The following is a 24,530-nucleotide window of genomic DNA, read 5'->3' on the forward strand; positions in this document are numbered from 1 at the left end:
GTCCCAGTGCATTTGTGTCAGCGACCGCGTAAGGCAGCTGGCTGCTTGTTCTGGTGCTTTTGGTTTTGGTTTTTGCTTTTGGTTTTGCTCTTACTACTGCTGCTGCTACTGCTGCTGCTACTGCTGCTGCTACTGCTGCTGCTACTGCTGCTGCTTCTAAACCGACATTGAGTTACATGCAACAAACGTATTTTGACAAGTGGACATGCACAGGGCCAAGAGACAGAGTTGGAGCCGGATCCAGCCATTCATGCAATATGCGGGCGGGCGGGCGTTTGGGCGAGCTGATTCCACCAACATGTCCGACATGACACACATGGAGCAGAAGCCGAGGAACTGGGAGAGTTATGGAGCCATTTGCTTGTCTGTGGGCCGGGATAACTTGAGACATTTGCTGCTGCTTAAATTACTCAAAATTTATGCATGTGCCCGGCTCCAAGTACGCCCCCCAAATGAGTACACTGAAACGCTCGGCTGAAAGTCAATTTCATGTCAGGTGCGGCAGGAAACGGTGAAGTCAGACTCATTTTCTTCCTGCCCACACAAATCAATATTGCTTTGCATAATCAGAAGCAACAGTCAACCGGAAATCCTAATAGGAAAGTGGTCTCATATTTGGGTAGCCGTGTGACAAGGGGAGTTTCTGGGAAAAGTCATTAATTACTGCTTGGCTTTGCAATACAAACTGTAGAAAAATTAATAAATTCAAAAGATTCAAATACTCGTAAACAAAACACTTCTTCAATGTAAATTTAAAACTTCATTATCTTTCAAGGAATTTCCTTATCATCACTTGCCTTACTAACTTCACCATTAATGGACTTCAAATTGTTACAAATCGCCAGCAAAAGACAAACTACAAATAGGCCCCGGTACTTGTACTGAATTGTCTTTGCATCTTTGCATATTGTGTAAATATTAATGCTCTTAGCTGCTGCCACAGTCATCGGAATCATTAATCTTTCTTAGCTGGAAACGGAGTCTGGAGTCTGAGCACGTGCCCGCCGTTGTCAAGGCATCGCGACCTGCCCGAAAATTCCTTTCGGCATTCCAGAGGAACTTCTTGTCACCTGAGGGGGAGATTGCTCACCAGAAAAAAAAAAAAGCAAACAAAGCCATCTTCCTCCTTCCAAGTTGTTAGCCATGATTAGCGGGGCGTCTAAACTGGTGGCCAGAGTGAGGCTTAGCTTTCATCGCCTCTTTGTCACACGGTCCATTTTGTTTGCCATTTGCGATGATAAATCGCCGAAGGCGGCTGCTGCAGGTCATAGGTCAGTTATTGGATATATTGCAAATATGCGCGCTGCTCACTTTGATTGATGGTCTGTTGACTCTGGCGGAATTTGTTTGATTTGCAAACGGTGCGGCTGCGAATTTAAAGCTGCCTCGTGTTCAAACATCACACACACACATGGCGAGGCCTGAGACCACATACAGGTTTGTAGCCACTGGCAGTGGCAGTGGCTCCTTTGCTGCCAGCCGCTTGGCCCTGTCTCAGCCGCATAGGCAAATATGAAAGGATCATAAATTTTCATTCAATTTAATGCCTCAGCAAACAATTTTTATAGTCGGGGCACAAACTGTCAGAGGACTTGGCTGCAGTCAGAGTTCTGAGCTGCTGGCATCTGTTTTAACAGCTTGTTTTGTGGCCTCTTTCATAATACAAATACTGGTTCATACTATATATGCGGATATATGTACCCCCTGTACTATATGTGCCTGTGGAAATACATTTTATGTGGGCGCCCATTTCATACATGATAGCATAAATGGCTCAATGCAAAGTTGTCTGCCAAAGGAGTCTAACCGGGGACCCTTTCAAGCTGCCGCAATTCTCTCAGTTTGGTTCTACTTTGTGTGCAGCAAGTTATTGACTTCAAAATGTTTGGGGCGGAAAACAAAGCAGCATGATGCTCATGGAAAATAAATAAACTGAGGAGTGCTCCTGACATAACGCAACTGAAAAGATTTGTTTGAATCTGGAAGCAAGTCGATACCTCATGAACTTTAAGTCAATTATTCAAAAGAACTTCCAATTTCTCCACTTACTGGATAAAATTAGGCAGAAAAATGTATAAAGAAGGTATATAGTTGTTGTTGTACTGCGCACCTTCCCAAAATTGATTTTATATGTTTTTTTTTTTAAATTATACAGTCTTGCAAGATTGTATTGCTTCTAGCGATTAGGATAAATTTGTGTGAATTTATAATGTTAATAAATTAGTAAGTTCAAATTTAAAAAACAGAGACCAGACCTATTATTTTTCTAAATCGAATTACGTGGACGGCTATTTTATCAGCGAGATAGGAAAAATTAATTTATAAATGCCCGTAGATCCACCGACAGCTGAAATGTATGCTAGGGATTTTGTTCTGTACAGCCTCTAAGCTTTTCCTGGGCTTGAGCTTTGTTGGTCAGTCTGCTCCCTTCGGCTCTATTGCATATCATAAATCACAAAATTAATCCTTCTTGAGTTTATTAGCGAACATTGACGTGGCTCGTTATCTGCAATGTCCCAAAAGCAAGACAGACAGCGAAACGCAACAATAAATTATGCGCACATCGAAATTTTCTTCGTGTTCTCCTCCAACTTGAGTTCCTTTAATAAAGTTGCCAGGCAATTTGTTGGTGGCCAAGTACAGAATAACGCTTGGAACTTCATTTGCTTTGCCTAGCTAAGCCAAACTGGAAGGGATAGGGTTTTCCCTGGAGATGACAAACGATTTGTCTTTCGATTTCCAACCTCAAAGCCTTGGTTCAATGCACAGACCTGACTTTCAAAATGCAAATGTCTCGATATAATAAATATACAAGAAATACTCTCAGCCCAGTGCACGAAAAGTCTAAGGCCCGTCTAGACACAGCCATTCGGGTCTTGATGATGAAGTTGGGAAAAGGCTAATGAAGCTGGTGCGTGTGTTTCATCGCCTTCGTATGCCAAATCGCAGCAGGTGGCGATAATGAAAAATAGCACATAAATACAAGAGTTCAAGGTATCAACGCGAACTCAAGAAGAGTTTAATGTACCTTCATAAAATGGAAACAATTTTCAAGCTTTGACAATCGTTTGAACTTAGTGCCTTCTCATGAGTGCACAACTAGAAGTGGAATTTTCAAGAATTTTGAAGAATATGTCTTTATGTCAAACATCTGTACATGCAAAAGCAAAAGCATGGAAAAAAGTAAGAAAGACTAAAAGACTAAATTGGTGACATCGGACTCTGCAAATTTCTGCCAAGTATCCTTGAGTAAAGTTTAAAATCCTTTCATCTTAGCACTCAACTGGCTCACTTTCCTTTCTCTTTGGCCCACTTCACTCTTAGTTGCTACTATTTCCCCGAGTGGCCACTCAAGACAATTGCGTATTCGACATGTGTGCCGAGGCACTAGAACTCGAAATCGTAGCTTGCATTCATCGGCAAATTGAGCCCTAATGACATAATTTACTTTTTTCGACTAAATAAAACGTTGCCGCGAATAAAGCCATTGAAGCATTAATGCGACACCAAAAAGAGGAGTAGGAGGAGAAGCAAGTCTGCGGAAGAGATTGGCAAGTGGAAATAATAAATTGAATTTCAACAGCAAATTATTTTGAAACTGATTTCAATTCGATCGGTGGGGTGGGTCAAGGGCGGTCGACAACCAGTTTAAAGTATCCCCGGCACAGCAGCAAACATTCTTTAGCATTCCAAGGAACTTTTCCCCCGCTTTTCCTCTGATCTTACTCGCTTTTCCCGTTTGGCTTGCAAGTCACGTGTTGCCACAACAACCGCCAAAATTGTCAACAGCGAAAAATTGTGCGGGCGTGAGTTCGCCGGTGGAGGAGGTGGCTCAAAAAGTGGGCGGCGTGTCCTGTTCGGGGGCGTGGTTGCCAGCAAATGAGCGCCAGCAGCACAAAGGAATTTCCGGTAGTTAAAGCGCTGCCAACGATTGCTCAGCTTTCCCAGCATATTTTCTTGAATTTCCTTTCGTTCTTAATATTTTTTTTTCGTTTCATTTTTTGTTGTTGTTGTATATTGTATACTTTGCATTCTTATTCAAAAGAATAGCTAATGAAATAAACAGCGCAATGTCAATTGGACCGCAGGCCAAAATATAGGCACCCACTAAAAGAAAATATATTTTTCTTCTTTACTTTTAAGTGCTGGGCGCACGTGGTGGAAGTCATACAAGAAGTTACACAAATATGTGTCTGTGTATAAATAATATATATTATGCAAATGTAATAAACAAAGAGAGACGATGATGAAGAGACAGCCAAACTGTTGAATGAATTCTTAAGCACACTTGACCACATTAAGATGGTCGGATATTGCCTGGATCTGGGATTTGATTTGGGACCTAAAAAAAATATATATATATGTACATTGAAAAGTTGACGTGCGGCACAACATAGGCTCTCTATTTATTTTCCTCTTACCTTCCTATTTAAATGTATGCATATTTTACGGTGAAGACTCGCTTTTCGTTTCGTTTCGTTAGGCTGGCTGTCAAAATCACGGAGAAGCAACGAACCAAAAAGCTGATATATACGCCAGCATATATATTATATGACCATTCGAAATTCTAGAAATGCGGATCAGTGTGTGTGTTTTGGGCCAAGTTATGCAAAATGGCACCCGGAAAACTATGGCCAGGACGGCGGAGGGGCAACGCATTCCATGCAAATGTTGGCAAAACAGATTTTTAACCACCTATTTTTTTCGGCTGCTCCTCTCCCGGAAGGATTTCTTGGCCAGCTGGCTGACAGAGTGACTCCCTGGCTCGGATAGTTAGTCCCTTACCAAATTGGCTGCCAGCCAGCTTATGTAGATTTCAGCAAGCCAAACACGTGCCCGCATCCAACTTGAGTTTCGTTTTCAGTTTTCGGCTTCTATTTTCGTCTGAGCAAGTTGATGATGGCTTAGTTTGCATTGGACTGGGGAGCAACCGCTTTTTTGGGCTGGAGCCTACAACTTGTTCTGGCCATATTTTTGTAATTTGCATAATTATATGTGTGATTTATGGATTTAAAACTGTATACTTAATACGCTTCGTTCCCTAAGTGCCTTTGTTCATCTCCATCCTCCAGTGGGGTTTGTTTGATTTGTTAGTTTTTTGGCCTCTGCTAGTTCGGTTAGCTGGCTTAATTGGTTGGGGTTTAAGTTATTTGTGTTTTTGCTTGGAAATTAAACGAAAGCGAGACGATTTTTTTGAACTTTTTTTAATATATATTATTTTGAATTCTACACTATTAAGCTTTATTTAAAGGTCAAAAAGTCTTCTTTATTATATGTTTTAATTAAAGCCTATTCTGTCTTTCAGTGTTTTTGGATGTTAATTGAATAGAACATGTTTTGCCTCGTCTTGAGAGCATTCAGTAATCGGGCAACGAAAGGAGCAAATTAAATTTGTATATAAAAAGAAATATTAATCAAAATGTTTCAGAGGATGCTGCTACTGCGGCAATAATTTCAATTTTCGCTGCAATGTGACAGGCGGCAACAACAAGGCAAACAAATAGCGCGGCAGATGAAAGGCAAAAGCACAGCCCGCGCACACACACACACACACACACACACACACCCTGTGAAAACACACAGATACTTACACGGATGCAAACCGCACAGAGACAAGGGTATAGGGCGGGCGAAAGTAGCGTCCGCATTGCATATGCAACATGTTCGAATTCCTTGCAACGGACACGCCTTCGAGGGATCCAAGGCTCCACTGTACCTTCCCCTCCAGCTGCTTGCCACTTGTCGCTGCTATTGAGATAAGGAAATTTATTGGCTGCGCATGTTCTTTGTGACAGATTTCGATTTATGTGCCTTTATGTGCAACGATTTTTTTCCCTCCGGCTTTATTTAAATTTTGCTGCCTGTTCTGTGACCGCAGCCATTCCACATCCCACCCGCCCACTAGCTTAACTTTAAATGGTTGCTTACCTTAAAGATATGGAGAGTGGCTTTCGGTGGAGGAGTCAGCCGGCAGACATCGCAATAAGCAATAAGCTGCAATTGAAAACTGGCAAATTAAAAGGCGTACCCAGACAAAAAGTTTTTAGTCGACACATAAATACCCTTGGATAGGATCACATCAAAGCTCAAAACTAGTACATTTTGAGTATAACATGGTCACAGGTTATGCAACTTCCTAAATATAAATTAAATTACAAAATATTTTAAAGCAACGTTTCACATACTGTGAAATAATTGATTTAAAGTGTTTACATTGTGTTATTAGAATTTTAGAAGCTACAAATTGTTCTTTGTGAATAATATAAATTTTAAAGAAGTTAAAGGTTATTATACTTAAATACTAGGGTATACTGTTTATCGTGGTACCCGCGAAAATTGGAAACGATATGTAATATAGAAGGAGAATGGGAAAGGATGAGAAACAAAGCAGATAGCTGGTGAATGGGGAAAAAGAAAAAAAGAAAAAGAAAAAGCCGTCAAGACGATAAGGGCCCGGCCAATACAGAGAAAAATTCAATGAATTGTGCATGTGGTTAATGTCCATTTGGCAGCCTTTTGCCAACCCGGCCATTTGCACTTCGAATTGCACTTTTTTCGCCGTACAAGTCTGTCTGTTAGTCGGGAAATCTGGTCTTTTGCTGGCCTGCAGTACACGGTATATGGCCACATATAACCTTATATGTCTATGCATGTTATGGCTTGACTACTGTTGCTTCTGTTGCCCCAATCCCATTTAATGCTGCAATCAGCTTTGCCTTTTGAGCCTGCTGCTGCTTTGCCCTGTCTGTTCTTGGCTTTATGTTAATCATACGCCCTGTGGCAGCCGCCACTGCAGGCCATGTGCAGCTTGGTGCTCGCCCCTAGGTTGGTTCGACATTTTTATGACCACATCAAAGGCGGACGTCATAAAAATAACTTTTGCTATATCCACCGGAATCAATCTATCGTATATCATCGATGGGGATTGCTCGTATGTGCCAGACTTTAGCAATTATCGCTCTTATTGTTGCATTAATGTGAAATTGCCTGAAAGTTTCGGGGCCAATTAAAATCATGGGAACGAAAAAGAGAGAGAAAGAGAGAGAGAGGAAAAGCAAGTAGAATTGCCTCAATTAAATTGAAAGCTTTTTAATCGTTTTACTTTTACTTTCTACTTCAAGAGGTGAGCGGTTTTCCGTCTTTGAATTACTCCCCCAAATTTTCCATCTCTTCTTCCTCTAAAACTTTTCCTGCCTTTGTATTTATGCTCTGTTTAATTGCTGTGAAAAAATATTTTAATTATATGCACAAGCGCAATGAAATATTTTCTGAAAATAACAGAACGAAACGAAAATTATGCAAATGACTGCTGTCTCTTGCTTTATATTTAAGGTGACTTGCACACGATTGCAGGTTATTAATTAGCATTGCAAGTTTAATTGGCTCCGGCCAAGCGACACTTTCCATTTGAGAAAACCCCGCTCCCAGAGCCAAATGTTTACTTATGCCGTTTGACTTTCCCTTTCCGGGGCAGGAGAAATTTCACTTCGTCTTGGCACTTTTCTTGAAGCCTGCACACGTCAGCCTTGGCTGGCAAAAGTTTTGTTTGTCATAAACGAAAGCAACGTTGGCCGAAGTTAAAACAAAAAAAGTACGGTAGCGAGAAAAACAAGACCAACAGAAGCAGCAACCAACTGACGAGCGCAAAAGTAATGAAAAGCCAGCCAAAGTAAACGAAAGGCAAAAAAATCTTACCAGAAAAGGTTGCAAAATCAAAGTTTAAAATACTCTCATAAAATTAAATTTTGTTATATTTTTAAAATAAATTTAACTGTTATACATTAAGCTTATATAAATCAAATAATTTCAGCTCAGAGCTAAGTTAAAGATTTTTATTCAAAAGTATTATAGGTAGTTTTACGTAACAGCATTTAAATACTTTTAAACAACGATTTTTTAATTGTGAAATTTTCAATACATATTTCGAAATTCGGTCAAGTGATCGAAAGTACATAGCTTCCAAATTAAGGGTGTAGAAAAAGGTCAAAAATTGAAAATCAACTTGGCTTGGAAACTGAAAAGAAACGCAATTACAAACACAAGTCAAGTTTTTCACTGGTTTGAGGGAACGGAGGGGAAATTGACAGATAGACTGAGCGAGGAAGCTGCAGTAGAGAGCAATGTAAAAAGGGATCAAAGTTGCCTTTGACCGGCCGTAATTTAATTAAAGACCATTCCCTTTGTCCTAAGACTCTGGCTCACTCAAAATTCTCCTTGCCGCTGACCAAGTGACTAAGCTGGCTATTTGCCTGATTCCTTCCACTTGTCTCTGCAGTCTCGTCTTTCGGATTCAATTTCAATTTTCAGTCATCAAGTGGACTGTTTACAAATGTCGCTTGTCCTGCGACTGTTTTGTCGTATTATCCAACTGGCAGTAAGTGCCCTGCCTTGGTGATGGTTTCGTTGACATTTTAATTTACAATGAACTTTGCAAGGAGAGCATAGAAAAGTCTGCACTGGCATTGTTGTTCTATTTAACTATGTGTTTAGCACTTGCTTAAGTTCCTTGGCCACTAAAAAAAAATGTAAGGTAAAAATAAGTTTAAGACCATAAAATCTTAAAAGTTCATAAAGTTCATGTTAATATCAAAGGTAGTTTAAAAAATTATTTAACGGGTAATAAAAAGTAAAAAAAAAAATATTAGGAGACAGGCTTATACAAATTTATTATTATTAAAACTAATGTTTCTTTAGAAATCAGAACAAGAAACCCTTTCATTTTATATAGACAAAATTTTGAAGCAATTTTTATGTTGCTTTCTTTGAGTGCCGCATTGTTTCGCATCCACTTTGAAAATATTTCTCGACTTATTTCAATCAGAGCTTAGCTCTTCGACCTTTGACATAGCCAATTGTCTCTTGGGCGGGCCAGAGTTCGACTCTATTCTTAGAAAGGGATCAGCACCAACCACTTGACCTTGGCCAGCTGGGGAAGAAAACGTTTTCTAATTACCCAAATGGCCATTTATTGTTACAGCTGCTTTCTAGGAGCCTCAGTAACAGCTTTCAGCAATGGACAGTGTTTGTAACGTTCGCAACAGATCCACCCACTTTCCACCCACCGAAAGCCAAGTGCATTTTTGTTTATTTGTTGGACTAAGCTGCTGTCACATCTTTACTCAAACCCAAGTTTCCCCACTCCCTTCGGCGTTTGGCCAACAGCAGTTTGTCTTTCGCTTTTCATTTTGCCAACGTCTTTTTTTCGCTTTGTTTCGTTTTTGGATGGTTCATTCTGTTTTGCTTGCCGCCCTTGCTTTTGGCCCTGCATTCGTTTCAATTAAACAAATCCCCTTAAGTGCCAACGAGTGTACGTGCAGTGGTGGTGGGGGCTGGGAGTGGGGTTGGTTATTTTAGGTGAGGGGGTGGTTGGTGCAGGGGGTGGGTGGTGTCAACACAGACTGAGTCTGGGATCTTTGCGTTAAACAATTAAAGGAATGCACTTGAAAAAAGGCCATTACGTATACGCCGCGTAAACAAAAAAGGAAGCCGTGGGGAGTGCACTGAAAAAAACCGATTGAAGGCTTTCAAATTTTGCCATTAGGCCTATTAAAAAAAACCAAAGTTTCTATGCAGTTTTTCTTGCCTTAAAATGTCACCAACTTATGTCTACATTTTGATTAAGGAATTAAGAATTAAGTCGTTAAAATTTAAAGTGAGGTATATAGTGTTCATATGTGTTCATTGTCAAAATAACCGTATCTAAAAGGGATTGTTGAAAATAAAAAAAATATATTTAGAAAGCTTGTGGTTTGATTCTGATATTCTGATAATTAGAATAGGTTTGCTTACAAATCTTTTTGCAGTATATGCAACTTAAGTCACAGGTGCAATAATTGAATGTCATTATTTAATGCCATTTTTTCCGCCCAGTGTTCTTCAATCAAAGGTGCATAGGTAGCAGCAGCGGACAGCCAATGCGAAAGCATTGTCTGATGATAAGTGTTTGATGTGTCGTGCTTCCAGTTGCCAATGCACCCGGCCCGCATATATTTGCATACGCGGAATATGCAGGTGGCTGCAAAGGACCCAGGGTTGCGACAGGATGTTGGGAATCCGCAGGATTCAGGATGCAGAAGTGCAGTCGTCTCCGCTGCCAACGCTCACAAAGTATAACTAAGCGCTGCGGATTTGATGATGTGACGTTGAGTAAAGATGATGGATTCATCAGCGTATGCAAAATGCTGTCACACGCTTTGTTGTCCGCCCCTTCGCATCATCATCCAACCAATCCCGCTCGACGTCCCGTTCCCGTTCCCATTCCCGATCCCGTTCCCATTCCCGTTGCCATTGCCGTTGCCGTTCTTTATCATGTCCTTGGCTGTCTGTGTGCTCATCAACATCAACATCAGCATCAACATCATAGTCGGGACGATGTCGCCGGCGATGATAAACGAACGTGATTTTGTTGCTGGCTTTCTGTCTTTCCGTCAAATGGTCCCACCATCTTTTCCCGTCCATTCCCCTTCTCATTCCCATTCCCTACAGCTTTCTAGCCAAATCCGTCTGCTGGCTGGCATTGCATAAGTTTCAGCGTTTCAGCGTGCGGCGCATAATGAAAATTTCATGTAAATGAGCATGAAATATCTTTTCCATTTCAGTCAGCCAGTCAGGCAGTCAACGTTGGCCAGCGAGACAAATGTCAGCTTATGAATTAAAATGCCTTATGATGCTGATTTTATTTCTGCCTCAGTCTATCTTTGTTTTGCGCAAAATTAGTTCTATTTGTCAGTCGTGGTATTTTGAGTATCTAATCCAACTGATAATTGTGTCCGATCTTATTGCAGCTGTCAAACGTTCGACTAACGATCCGAATTCGCATTCTAATTAGCGCGAGGGTGGCAACTTAGCCTCGTGTCGAAGCACTTTGGGCTGGATCCCCTGCGAATGTAAACCACTTGTTAATGAGAATGACACCTTGACGCCAAGGGCTACGCCGCCCAAGCACCGGGATGTCTTGGCTTTCGCTGACCTCTGGGCGGCAATTTAACCACTAATTACATGCAGTGTCAGGCGGGACGGGCCAACTCACCTGGGGTCATAATTAGTGTAAGCAAATGTAGAAAGAAATCTTAGACGAGGCCACGATGAAATGCGAATAAGCGACAACTAGGAAAAGTAACAAGAAAACCGCGAAGAAAAAAATGTTTAACAAGCAAGAGCAGAGCAGTGTGATTAAGGTATTGAGACTTTTGGATACCTCAGGCTATGAGCTTTCCCAATAAACTATTTTTTTTTATTAATCCCTTGGTTGGAAAACAAAGAAAGAAACTCGAATACTCAACAATTACGCTTTAACCAACAGATTATCATTAAAACCATATAAGAGTAGAGAAAACTAAAATGTTTTGAAAGCGGTTCCAAATTATTTTTCTTTAAATTGAAAAAAATGCAACAACATGCAATTAGTGCTACAAAATTATATAATCCGTCTTAAGTGTTCTTACAATATATAGGTGAAAGTTCGCTATCTAATTTGTAAAGCATGTTTATTTTCCCACTTAATCCTACGAAATTTTAAAATTTTTGTGTATCAATTTAAGCCTGATACCGAATTTGTGTTCTTTTTAATTTCATTAGTTTCAAAATACTTTCTTAGTGAAACAGAGCAAACGAAATGAATACTACTCCTAAGCTGGATGTTAAAAGTATGAGAAAGTTGAAGGCAAACTCGGACTGAGCACAAAGTTGCGGCCAGCTCAGGTTGATGTCTCTCGGCTCTTTTACTTCAAGGGGCATTTGCTGGCCAAAAGGTGTGAAAACACAAACAGTTTGTTGCTGGTTTCTGCATCTTCTTCGCTTATCCCTGGACTTTCTATCACTTTTCTTCTTTTTGGTGCCAAACTGTAATTAAAATTAATTGGAGGCTTTGACTGTGGTCAGGCTGAACCGGGCTCACACTGTACCTTAATTAACACGCCCTTTGCCGGAAATTCGCTAATGAATTTTCACGCTTTAAAATTCCTAGTGGCAAGCGGAGCTCTCGGCCTTTGTAACATTTTGTATGTTCTGCCAGCTTGCGCAGAAGCAAAACTTGAGCGAAAGTATCCCAAAAGCACACTAAACCAAACAGTCAATAAATTGTTTACATGGCAAATTGATCCCCAGCGTGCATTAGATGAGAAAAAATGAGTTGACTTTGAGTGAGAGCAGCAAACCCACCGAAGGAGCATCCGAAACGGCATAGATGGAAGCGAGAAGCAGTCACAAAGCGTCGAGCTGGGAACTCGGCCCTGGACGTTTGGGCTATTCATAAATATCAGGATCTAGCAAATAGGGCCGTGGCAACGACTTGGCCGAGATAGCCATCTGCCGGGTCGTTACGAAAGGTTTTTATGTTGAGATAGGTCGCAGAATGCCAGGAGCCGTATACGTAACATCTGACATGCAAGGCATATTTGAGTGTATCATATATGTATGGGAACATTTTCCTATAAAGAAGGCTAAGTTGGGGACTTTGGCTTGCAGTTCCCTAGACATATAATTAGAAAAACAACTTAGATGCGCTCAAATTTAATTAATATCAAAGTTGAAGTTGTATGTCCGTACCTTTACTATCTTAAAAAAAAATGTATGACCAAAAAAGACCATCATCTAGAATGGCAATGCAATGCAAACTTATATCAGTACTTCAACAAGTCTTATTAATTATTGTTTTAAGTTTTAACCTCCATCGTTATGGTCCACTTAAGGAATCATTTAGTTAGATAATGCTGCTTATATAATGTAAACATTTACCTAAACTGAACCAAAACATAAGCTTCTAACCAGATAACAGTGGATTCGACCCCATTGTTTGCCTCGATAATGTGCCTTCGATGGCGTATTGTGTGCTTTGGGTCAATGTAGTCATTGCTTGACCCAAATATTTATACGCTAACCCACTAATTTGCCTATTTGCTGATGGCCTAAGTGCAGCTCGCACACAGAATTGCACTAATAATATGTACGTCTGGCCCAGTGCAACTGGCTCACTCACACATGAAGCCCGTTAAGCTTAATAAGAAATCGATAATAATCAAAGCTATGACAGCTTTACAGGCGGTGTGCGTGATAATAACGATGATGATGCTGCAGCCGCCCCAATCCAATCCCATTCATTCCAATCGAATCCAAGCCAATCCAAGCCAATTCAATCGTCTGACTGCGTTATTGCGGAAGTGCAACGCGGCGTATGAAATTAATGCCGTTGCGGTTTGTAACACATTAATTGATAATTAATTAAACATTGCGCAAAGCGGCGGGTCCTGCGGCTAAAAGTGCATTTTATGCCCAATCCCATGCCAAACATTGTCACGCATACGCACTGTGGTCAGTGTGGGAGGAGTGCAACGCATGATAAATAGTAGCTCTTTGCAAAGGGAGGCGTGACAGCTCATAAATGTTAAACATGAATTTTGAGCAAGATATTTAATAATAATAATAATAATAATGGTCATAGCCTACTGATTGGCCAACGAGGAAATTCTTTACTGTATGTTCGGAGAATGAGTTAGTTTAACCAACCATTTTTTAAACAATATTAATAAAATTATTGTTAAAATCAGTTACAGCTACAAAAGAAATTTAATACAGAATTTGTGTCAGCACCTAAAAAATTATTTGTTATCCGTGTTATACAGAATGCATAATAATTTTAATAAAACAATAATACTAATGAGGGGGTACAAGCCGAAACAAAGCAGTAAGTGTATGTAAGATACGTCTTAAGAGATCCAACAAATCTGACAAATCCCGGCAGCAGCGTGGCAATGAACAAAATAAATCACAGAAAGTGTGTTGAGTTAAATAAATAATAGCAATCCGTTGGACCTTGAACAGGTATTTTGACATCGGCACGGAATGCACTCAGACTTAGCCAAGCTGAGCTGGGGGAAAATAATGACAGGGAGCAAATAATTTTCCATTTGGCCGGAATGGCCTTGAAATGCAATCGCACCGCCACCAGCCCTCCACATACTTTTGCACCTGGGCCAGGACTCGGATTTTGGATTCTATTCCCGGCCCCCAGCGACTTCCAAGGCAAACTTTTCCACCTCGCTGCGTCGTGCAGCGCGTATTTGTGTCATGGCATATTTTCCCAATTTTTTTTGCGCTCTGCATTCTTTCCTCTCGTTTGTAGCATGCCCCAGATGCTTAAGGCTTGTTCCTGGCAGCGACATGGACGCATATTTCCAGCTGCACCAGCAGAAACACCAACAAAACCCATCCCAAAGTTCCATAATGCCGCACATATTTCGGTGTGTGCAAAAGTTGAAATATATTTCATATTTTACTTGGGCTCGGGGAGTTACGGGCTCTCTTAGCTGTACTGCATGGCGTATACGAAATGTGTAGTGCTGCTTCTTAAGAGTGCAATAAAATGTTTTGTGCTCGCAAACTTTTGTTTCAGCTTCGACTGCCAGGCAAAACTCTTTTTGGGAAATACTTTTACGTTGCCGCTGAGTTTTTAGTTGGATTTGCAGTTTTGTTTCGCCCGGCACTCGTCGCATCCTATTGTCCGTCTGTCCATATGAAAAGTGTCGCCAAAACGCGCATAAGACACTTTCCTCGGTTTCGCCCAATGCCACTGCGATAAATGGCATCCAGATGGCAGTTAAAGTTTTCGGGCTTGCGAAGTTTGACTAAGGTGGCAAACTCGTTCGGCAGCCAAAGCAATTGCTGTTTGAAAGATTTTGATGATGAGGGAAACACAATTGATTCACTTGAAAGTTGCCTGATTCTCAGTCCATTAAACTTTCGAAGGCTTCTACTGCAAATTGGAATATAAGCCACGAATGGTAGTAGTTTTTCAAATAATTGGATTGTGGCGTCATTTTATCATTTAATTAAAATAAATTTTATATTTTATTACCTTTTAAATTATTATTTCCAAAAATCACCCTTCTTAGCTACATACATATGTATACCAAAAGCCGCATAAATATTTCTGGTGTGATTTTGATTCTCCCTTTAAGGAATAAAAAGCTTAGCTTTTTCTCGACCCTTAGCCACCCTTCAAAAGTTGGCTGCCCATCCGCTCCGGGATGGATTCTTTTCCCATTTTAGCGCAAACAAATGGGTTCAATCATATTTGCATCAGTTTAGACAAATTGAATACCCAGCTCATTTGTAAGTTAGCCAACATCCGGTGGAAACCCGAAAAGCAAGATAAATGTTTTCTGTGTCAGAAAACTACTTTTGCAACGACTGGCATAGTGAGTGTAATAAAAGTCAAACGTGGTCGCTTTTGTGAACTAATAAGACGAGCACCGGATATGAGAAACTCGGATACAGAGACAGACACAGAAGCAGATACAGATACACAGCAAGAGAGGACACAAGTGCTGGGCTAATAGATCATTAGTTAGCAGTTGTGCTGCTGTGACCATTTTTGGGGTTGACTTGGATTCCTCTGGCTTGGTCGGGGCTATTTGAATATTTATTGCAGGCGTAACTGTAATTTATTGGCCAACATTTGTCATGCGAGCTGCAAGATTTCGGTACTGTACTTCGTTTTGAGTGTCTTCTGCATGCGAAGTATTTGTTAATTATGCCATAGCCAACTCCAAAGAACTCACTGTTTTCAAAGACATTTTAACATCGAGGGGAGGATGCCAAAACTTTTCCGCTGATGATAATGTTGATGACAACATCGTCGACGGCAGAGGACAAAAAACAACACTGGGCGGCGATAAGGCAGTCTACGAGTACGAGTATCGAACGAGCAAACAAAGCCCCGCCAAGTCAAAGTGCAATGCAGCATAAAAAATGCTGCAATGGGTGTGCAAGGGGCCTGGGTCGGAATATGGGAAATAGAGATGGAGATGCGAAATGGGACTGGGGAAATGGGAAATGGGGAGCAGACGCGTCGAGTGCATTGACAGCTGACAGCAAAGAGGCTGAGCAGGCCCCGAGTTATGCATACGAGTACGTCTGGGGAGGGCAAAGGGTGCCCCGGCAGCCGAGGGGTTGCTTTCTTTTGCAAAATTGCTTGTTTACTTCAAAGCAAGCAATTCCTGTAGCATCAGCTGCGTCATGACGCAAAACAATGCTGTCAACCTCGGCGTCTCTGCCATCGCACAGCGCCATCAGCACCAAAAGGGGCAAAGCTGATGGAAGAACTGCAGGCAGCGTAACGACACCCAGATAACCATTAAAAATATTTATATTTCGATTTAGTTTGACACATAATTAAAGAAATATTTTTAAATATAAACTTTTTCGGTGAAAACGATTAAATTTATTAGCAATTAGTAAAAGTTCATCTTTAAGTCCGAAATAAAATTGAGTGCCTGATATTTATTCCTTTTAATTTATGGCTTTTATTAAGTAAGATTTCCATCTGTTTTAATTTAAGTAAATTAAGTTATAATGGTCTTACTATATATCAAATACCAAACCATTTTACTTATTTGAATTTTATTATTTTTTTTACAAAAACGGAATTTATTCAATACCTAAGAATTACCAAACAAATTTATTAAGACTGATTTCATCAATTGTTTAACAAAAAAGAATATACAAATAGGAAATAAATTTAATTTACCATATTTTGAACAACAACTCGTGATTTTGATTGTAATAAACCTTAAGTTTCGGTATAAAACCTTAAAAAATTTGAAGTTTTGGCCACTTCTATCATCTTTTTCAATCGAAGAAGCCATTTTTATCACCAAGTACTGGGTGTAAGGAGGCTGCAACAATGGATTCGATTTCTAGTACACGGAGCGAGTGCTTGAGACTTCCTCGAGGTCCCCAAGCTCTGCCGAGTGCCCCGGCGGATATTGCTAGGGAAATTGATTGCAAGTTTCGAGCATCTTAAAAGTAATGGTAATGAGATTGTTTTGCTTGCAATCGCACTGCTCAGATGCAGCACACATGTTTCAAAGCCCCGTAATCCCCGAGAGCAATAATTATAAATAGTGCTCGAGAGTGCGGGTCGTAAGTGCGATTATGGATTGCCTGGCTGCATTTCGTTGTGCTTTGTGGATGCTCTGTCAAATGTTATAAATACGCCTGCATTATGCGCCTCGATTCTGATGAATGGCTGCCCGACAATCCTCCCCCGGACGAGCTGCCTGGCCAGGATAAACTGACCTGGTTGCCATCGAACGGTGTTTGGTGCTTGGCTGGTGCCTGGTTGGTGCCTGGTCTGCGCATAACAAATGGCCAGCAGATAACAATGGATGATGGGTACAAAAGCGAAGTGGAACCAGTTCAAGGGTTTGTTCAAGTGCCAGCCAACCAGCCATCGGGGGAGCCTGATTGAAGTTTCTGTCATATCCCGTTGAGAATGGATCGATGGCGCTTATAAATATGTATGGGTATGTGGGGAAAAAATTTAAACAAATTCGGCTTCTCAGTTGATGTATTTATTTTCTTTCATCGGCAAATCTTTCTTAAAGCTTTACAATCAAATGGGACAGAAAGCGTCAAAACTATGTTAAATTAAGCGTAGACTTTTCAGTTTTAAATTTTGGCAAGTCTGAAAGCCAAAGATATTTTTCGCCCAATAAAGGGCGGGAGATAAATTACTCCGGAAGGAGACTTTCAGGGCTGACGGACTCCAAAGTGGCAATATGAGGCATCCAAAACAAGCATATTGTTTCATTTTACTTTTAAAAAATATGATCCCGCTTTACTCTATTTTAAAATGTTATTGTTTAATAAATATATTTTGTGATGTAAAAGACTTTTAATTTAAGATTATGAAAAAATTCTTGTTATAGTTTTAGGATTTTAGTTCTGGAAAACTGAATATATATAAATGTACACACTTCAAAGTCTTATAACTTAACCACTTTATATAATTCATTTAAGCTCTTTCAAACATTCAAAGCATACGTTTGTAAGTGTAACTCTGCACAGACAGTAATATTTGGGCTGCTGCTTCATTTTCTGACCGTCTAGCTATCTCTATTTCTGTTTTCTATTCCTCCCGCTTTTCCGAGTCATTGTATTTGTGCGCTTTTTAATTTTGGAAGAGCGAAACAAATACTGTGAAAGTCAGGGGAAATGCCAAAGAGAGCACAGTCAGGAGCATCATGGGTAGCTTGTCAAACATGACCATTGCCATTGCCAGCCCACAAATTCATGTGATGCCTCCTGCTGTCGTCTTATTTCTCTTAGATCTACGCTTCGCTGCACATGCAAACGGTTGCCAAAAAAGAAAAAATAAAAAAATAGCCCACGACGAAGAAAAATGAAGAAAGCGATGTTTGGGCCCCGCTCACTCACACACATGCCAAAATAACTCATACGCCATGTCGACGCTTGTCCTCGCCTGTGTCCATTTGAGTGCACAATTTGAAAAGGCTACTTGCCTCGATTTTGGCCTTGGGCCCTCTGCTGCAAGCAGATGACAACAACATTGCATTGTCAATTTATGTCCGCCTGGGTGTATGTGTCTTTTTATACACAAATAAAAATATTTCAGCATAAATCAGTCATATAAATATAAGCTTTTCATCATCAAATATTATACTAGCAAAAAAACTGAAATATCTGTTATATATTAAATTATAAATTTAGACGAATTTAAATAATTACAGTACAATAAAATACTTTTAAATCTTAGAAATCACTCGGTATGTTTTTCTCTCTCTGAACTTGTGTGTGCATTAAAATGGTTGCAACATTGCATCAGTGAAAGCCTCGTCGCTAATGGGCCGAGACTTCTTTTCAGTCCTCATCGCTGACTGAAAAAGGATAATATTACCAGGGTAGACATCTGAAATCTACAATATCTGGAAGCCCGCTCTCAAAGAAACAAAGTACATTGCTTTTCATTGAAATTTTGTATGGATTTATTTGGTTGAGTTCATTCAGATGTTTGCTGTTCAGTTTATTTCTTGTGTCTCAAGTTATTATTGTATTCCTTGTATTCATTGGGATAGGGGAGGGGTATTTTCCATATCGTTTCGAGTGCTTAATCGTAACATACATTCATAATTCATTTGTAGAGTATATGTCTTGCTTTAAACTAAATCTTTAATATATTTTACAATTATCTTTTATGGCTTCGTTTAGATGTTAAATTAGCTACACTTAGTTTAGATTCATATTGGTTGGAACACTTACATGCAGAAATATACGCAGATGATGACCGACATATATGTGTACGTTTCTTTGTATTTTATTCTAATTGATGTAAGAGAAATCACTTGTTTCTTTTTATTTAATTTTCGATCTTTTCCGCTTAACTAGTTTGGGAATGGAAATTGCATTTGCCTTGCTTGGCCATTATTCTTGTCTATTACAAATACAGCTCAACATTTTGTTTCATACATACTTTCGCTTTTCGTTTTGTTTGTGTGTTCAAATCTCCATTCACTAAACACAAATATTAAAATGTAACAATAATTTACAAGGTGCATTTTTTTTTTTATTTTTATATCTTTTCACAGTTCAAACATTGATTTATACATTGAAGAGAAAAAATACGAATGGATATATAAATGCAATTTACAAACAACAATTATCCCTTTTGTATTTCTTTTACTAGCATTGTTATTTTTTCGTTTTCAAAGTTTGCACACCAACGATAGGTCCATGTTGTATTTTCTTTTTGTTATTTATAGTCTTTTGGAGTTTTTCGCATCGAATGTGCAACTAATTTACATTCATTACTTTGCAGCATTCCAGCTTGATTTGCTTTTGGTATTTGTAAAATAAATTTGATTTACGATTTTGCTATTTACACATTAATACTTAGTATTAATTTATGCTAAGCTAATTGCAGCTAATTTGCGTGTGTGTGTTTGTGTGTATGTGTTCGTACTATTTATATTGTTTACCATAGATACGAATAATGTAATTTATTTTCAATATAATTGCCAAGAAGTTGCGCCTTCGCATTGCTCGCTTATCTTTGGTTGAGTGAGAGTGAGCCTTAAGTCTATTATATCAAGGATATACTTACTAACTATATATACTAGATTTGAGCCTAATTGCTAGAAATTGCTGTTCTTTACTCGCCAGCTGACATTTACAAACATTTACAAAGTCTTCTTGGGAAGATAAATTATATGTATTTGTTAAGTAATATCTTGAAAAAATATTGCAATGACTGTGTGTCCATCTGAGTACTTACTGTAAGGAAGGAGCATTCTTCTTCTGCTTATAAATGTTCAAAAGTAGACCTTAAAAACTAAATTTTTCTGTCTCCTTTTGAGCATTTTGTCGTTTAGGCTGGAATTATATAAATTATAAATCCCGAATCAGCATTTCTTTTCTTCTGCCTATTTTCACTAAACAATTTTGATTTATTATAATTACTGCTATCAGTAATTTGAAATTTTTATGCCGTATTTATTAAACGTGCTTGTTTAGACGTGTAAATTATAATCTTTTTTTTGTGATTAAAATAAAATTTTGAGTTACTAACACTGTTGCCACATTAATGATTTTTAGTATTTGAACTTTTCAATTAGGGCATTAAAAGAATAAAATTTTAAAAACATTTTGATAAAAAACTGTTCTATTGTTAATTATAGTAAATCATAATATTGTTTTAACTAAACAAATTAATATATTAAGTAATTTTTAGTCAAATGCTTTTAAACTTAAGTTTTAGTTAAAATTAAAAGTGGAATGCCGCAGCAAAAAGAAATATTTTCTAATTGAACGTGTACAAGACACTTATTCAGAAAATGCCCACGACGAAACATGAAATAAATTCTTTTTCGGTGTCTTCTCAGAAATGAAAAGGACAGCCTTGTGACAAGCCTTTTTATTTATAGATAATCAGTTCCTCCAAGAGCACACAAACGATTCACTTCAATTCTCTTGAATGCTGCATTTAAGTTCAATTCGTTTTGGCAACACTTAGCCTAGACAGCAACCACGAAGAGCTCAGGACTTAGATGCCTAGTAAATGGGGGATATTTGGGGGCAGGGTAGTGCTTAGACGCAGCTCTCCTGCTGCGAGTACATGAGCGGGGTGCGAACGGTGACTATTTCGCGCGAATAGGACTTGCCCACGCCCGAGAGGCCCGAGAGCGAACTGCTGGGACTGGCCACCGCCGCCGTGGTGGAGGCCAGTCCGCTGCTGTTGCTCGAGACAAGCATCTGGCCGTGGGTCATCTGGTGCTGCTGGTTTTGCTGGTGCTGCTGGTGCTGCTGGTAGGAGGGCGGCATGTTGGGCGCGGGATGGTGGTGCAACTGCTGCTGCATCATTTGCATCATCGAAGCGGAGTTCTGTGGACCTGCCCCCCCGGCCCCTGCTCCGGCGTGGTGATTGTGTGGCAGAGTGTGGTAGCCACCGGGATGCTGGGGCAGGGTGTACATCTGCACGGTGCCAGGCGAAACGGTCGAGGGGGTGCCGTGCGATCCGGGCGAGGAGATGCATGCCCCGGCGCCCGTGACCCCTGACCCGACTGCTCCTACTCCTGCTCCAGCACCTGTTGTGTCCACCTGCATCGTCTTGTACGCATCGATTTGCGCGTATATCGTCGGCTCCTCAAAGTAATCGTAGTCGTACGTGGGCGGCGGAGCGTGCTGGTGCGGATGCTGCATTCCGCCCGCATTCGGCTTGTGGCGCTGCAGCGTCGCTGTCGCCGGAATCGTGGGCAGCAGCTTCCTCATACTCGACCCGTGCGGCAAGGTGCCACCCATCAGGGGGTGGGGATGCTGCCCCTGCTGCACCTGCTGCTGCTGCTGCTGATGCACCACGCCCACCACCCCACCCGGCTGGCCCTTCTTTGAGGCGCCACTGCTGCCGGACGGCATGTTGGCCAGCGACAGCTCCGCGTAGTGCAGCTCATCGTCCTGGAGGGGGAGAAAATGGCCAGGCATTTAATAAACTGTCATCAGAGAACTTCCGGGGATCGGGGACTTGAAAAAAGTGGATTATGGTGTACAGTGGAAACCAGCATAGATAAAACTGGCAGCAAAATATGATTTGCAAATTATTATAGCTAAGTAAATCTCAGTCTATGTAAGAAATAAAAGAAACTTTTCTGAGTGGATTTATAAAAATTAAAACACCAAACCAATTATTTGAATTATAAAAGAGACAATGGTTGGTCTCAACAAAAATAGTCAAGGAAATAGGAAAACACATTTTTATAAAAATAAATAGCTAAAAAGCTGTTCATGTAGCCTTAAAGCTTCAATAAATTTCCAATATTTCTAGGAATGCGTAACCTAAATCAAAGCATTTGTCAATATAATTACAAGCAACACAAATTTAATTACTTTTAAAAACAACCAATTTGGCCTTCTAAGAAATAACAGAAGAGCACAGCTCCTTACGGGAGCATCCTTCCCCAAGGTGAAACTGGCTATAATCACAGGTTTATTTTCTAATCTGGCCCAAATTGTTTTCAAGAGCATTAAGATGTTCGCAAGAAATTCGCGACATCAAATCAAAACATTTGTCATGGCAATGTTGCCGGCACTCGGGGGAGTTCGTCATAGAGTTGTTCGACTGTAATTAAAACTTTTCGGTGGCCAAACCAAAAGTTTGGCCGACAGACTCACCTTGCTGCTCTGATAGGTGCCACTGTCCGCCGAGTTGGCCGGTACGATTCCGGTGCCGGAAGTTGAGCCCGGCTTGCAGCTGATTTCCACCTCGCTGGTCGTCGAAAGATGTCCCGATGGCGTTTGTGTTGCTGATTTTTGTTTATATTCACCATCAACTGGGTGGAAACATTGGGGGAAGAGAACGGAACAGAATGGAGAACGCTTAGTTAGTTCGAAAAGTTTGAGCTGGCCGTCGTCGTTTCTGTTTTTCTGTTTTTTGTTGTTAAGTAGCAAGGCAAAAGTTTCTGGCCCGGCCGACGCCCTCAAATCTTTTGGTGATTTTCGGCAGCAAGTTTTCTTCCAGCCCAATTTTCCCTCCGCCAGCTTCCTTACATTATTTTTTTATGTTTTTTTTTTTTTTGGCCATGAAATTGCTTTACGTTTGGAAAATTGATTAAATTGTTGTGCTATGCTGGAGCTGCTTCTGGTTTTGGCTGCCGTCTGATTTCTTGATTGCCATTAATCAAGCGAGCACGTGCAGTGAGTGAAATTGCTGCTGCTTTAGCCACGCTCTCCCCGTTTCACGTTTAAAAGGGTCTTTAAGGCCCTCGACTGCAGACACACGAGCAAACAAGCTAACCGGCGAGGACCTGACAGCAATTAGCTGTCATTTAAATATTTCAGCACTGGCACAAAAATGCAGCCAGCTCTTGAGGACGCCGAGTCCTGTTTGTTTTGCCTGCATGAGCCGGACGGCCTGTCAAATGCATTTGCATAAAGGAAAGCCTCAAGCCAGCGTCCATAAATTGCGAGCAGACGGGCAGAAGCCCGGCAGACACCATTTATCTTGAGGGTAAGCCGAAGGAAAGAGGCGAGGGTCTTAGGGGCCTGAGGACGGGAACCGGGAACGGGCAACTTACCCTCATTGTAGGGCACCACATCGGGATTCTTCTCGTCGTACATCTCCTCGGAATGACTCAATGGCAACGAGATTTTGTCCTTAATTTGCAAATTGCCCGGACGTGAGAATTTCGCGTTCGGATGTACGAATTTCTGCTGCTGTTGATGTTTGTGCGAGCGCAGCTTCAGTGCCGCAATTGTGCCAATCCCGATGCACACGATGGCCACCAGGATGCCCACGAAGATGCCAATCGACAGGATTGGTGTCAGCTCGAAGTTGTCCGGACTCTGGGCACTGCCCTTGTACGAGGTCAAGGCGACTGCAAATGTAAGTAATAATATAATTATAAGAATGGTCTAGAGAAATATTTTAGGTTCTTAGATCTTCAAGAATAATACAATGAAACTGTTAAGAAATTGTATAGTGTTTGTAATTTATCAATATTCAATATTTTCAATTTTAAAAATGTTTATAATTTACACCTTAAAATTATTTGCTTATATCTGTTTCAATTCTCCTTACTTATTTTTGTTTATTAAAAAACTTTGCTTTGCTAAAATACCTTCAAAACGCTTTTTTAGTTCAGTCTTATTTTCTTTGCTCAGAGCATCCACTCTTTGACTCTTTGCCAAGACGATTTTCTTTCTGATTTTTGTCTCTGTCTGGCTTTTCTGCTGTTTGCTATTTACTTTGCACTTTTCCCCGTTGCCATTGCTCCGGCTGACTTTATGAAAAATTGAAATGTCGGCTCAAGTTGTTTACACAAAATGTGACCGTCCCTTCTAGATCCTCTTCCCGCCTTTCGACTTCCTGGCCTCCCTCAAAAGGGAAATGTACAAAAATGAAAATAAAATTCTTGTCAGGTCCTCCTTTGGCTAATTAGCATTACAATTTCCTTTTTCGCTTAGACCCCTTACCCTCGATAATGAAACGCTCCTTCCGCATTCTTTCAACCCCAATTCATTAATGCTAATCATTTCAGATTTTTTGCGCTACTTTGTGGGGGAAGGCTGCATAAAATTTGGCGTTTACTGTCCCCAAACTGCAGGCGAAAGTTTTAAGTCGCAGAATTTACAATTCATTGAGCAGTTTAGCGTAATTAAATTGCGAGGTGGCATAATAATCATAAAACCCTGAGCAATCTCTGGAGCGAAACTGATACAGAGGCCGAGCCGAATGCAAAGTT

At 40.4% G+C, this 24,530-nt stretch overlaps 1 protein-coding gene across 1 annotated transcript in view; it reads right to left on the bottom strand.

Annotated features, from left to right (window-relative positions):
* Nucleotides 1–18,763: 18,763 nt before the first annotated feature.
* LOC128266512 (hemicentin-1) overlaps nucleotides 18,764–24,530 on the bottom strand; it is a 59,335-nt gene continuing 53,568 nt past the window's right edge. The window contains exons 14-16 of the mRNA XM_053003084.1: nucleotides 23,364–23,663; nucleotides 22,462–22,619; nucleotides 18,764–21,747 (exon numbers count right to left, since the gene is read on the bottom strand). Of these exons, the coding sequence (XP_052859044.1) occupies nucleotides 20,884–21,747; nucleotides 22,462–22,619; nucleotides 23,364–23,663 (1,322 nt within the window). The 3' untranslated portion in view covers nucleotides 18,764–20,883. The remainder of the gene's footprint in view (nucleotides 21,748–22,461; nucleotides 22,620–23,363; nucleotides 23,664–24,530) is intronic.

This window comes from Drosophila gunungcola, chromosome 3R, assembly GCF_025200985.1.
Source record: "Drosophila gunungcola strain Sukarami chromosome 3R, Dgunungcola_SK_2, whole genome shotgun sequence".
Classification (NCBI taxonomy): domain Eukaryota; kingdom Metazoa; phylum Arthropoda; class Insecta; order Diptera; family Drosophilidae; genus Drosophila; species Drosophila gunungcola.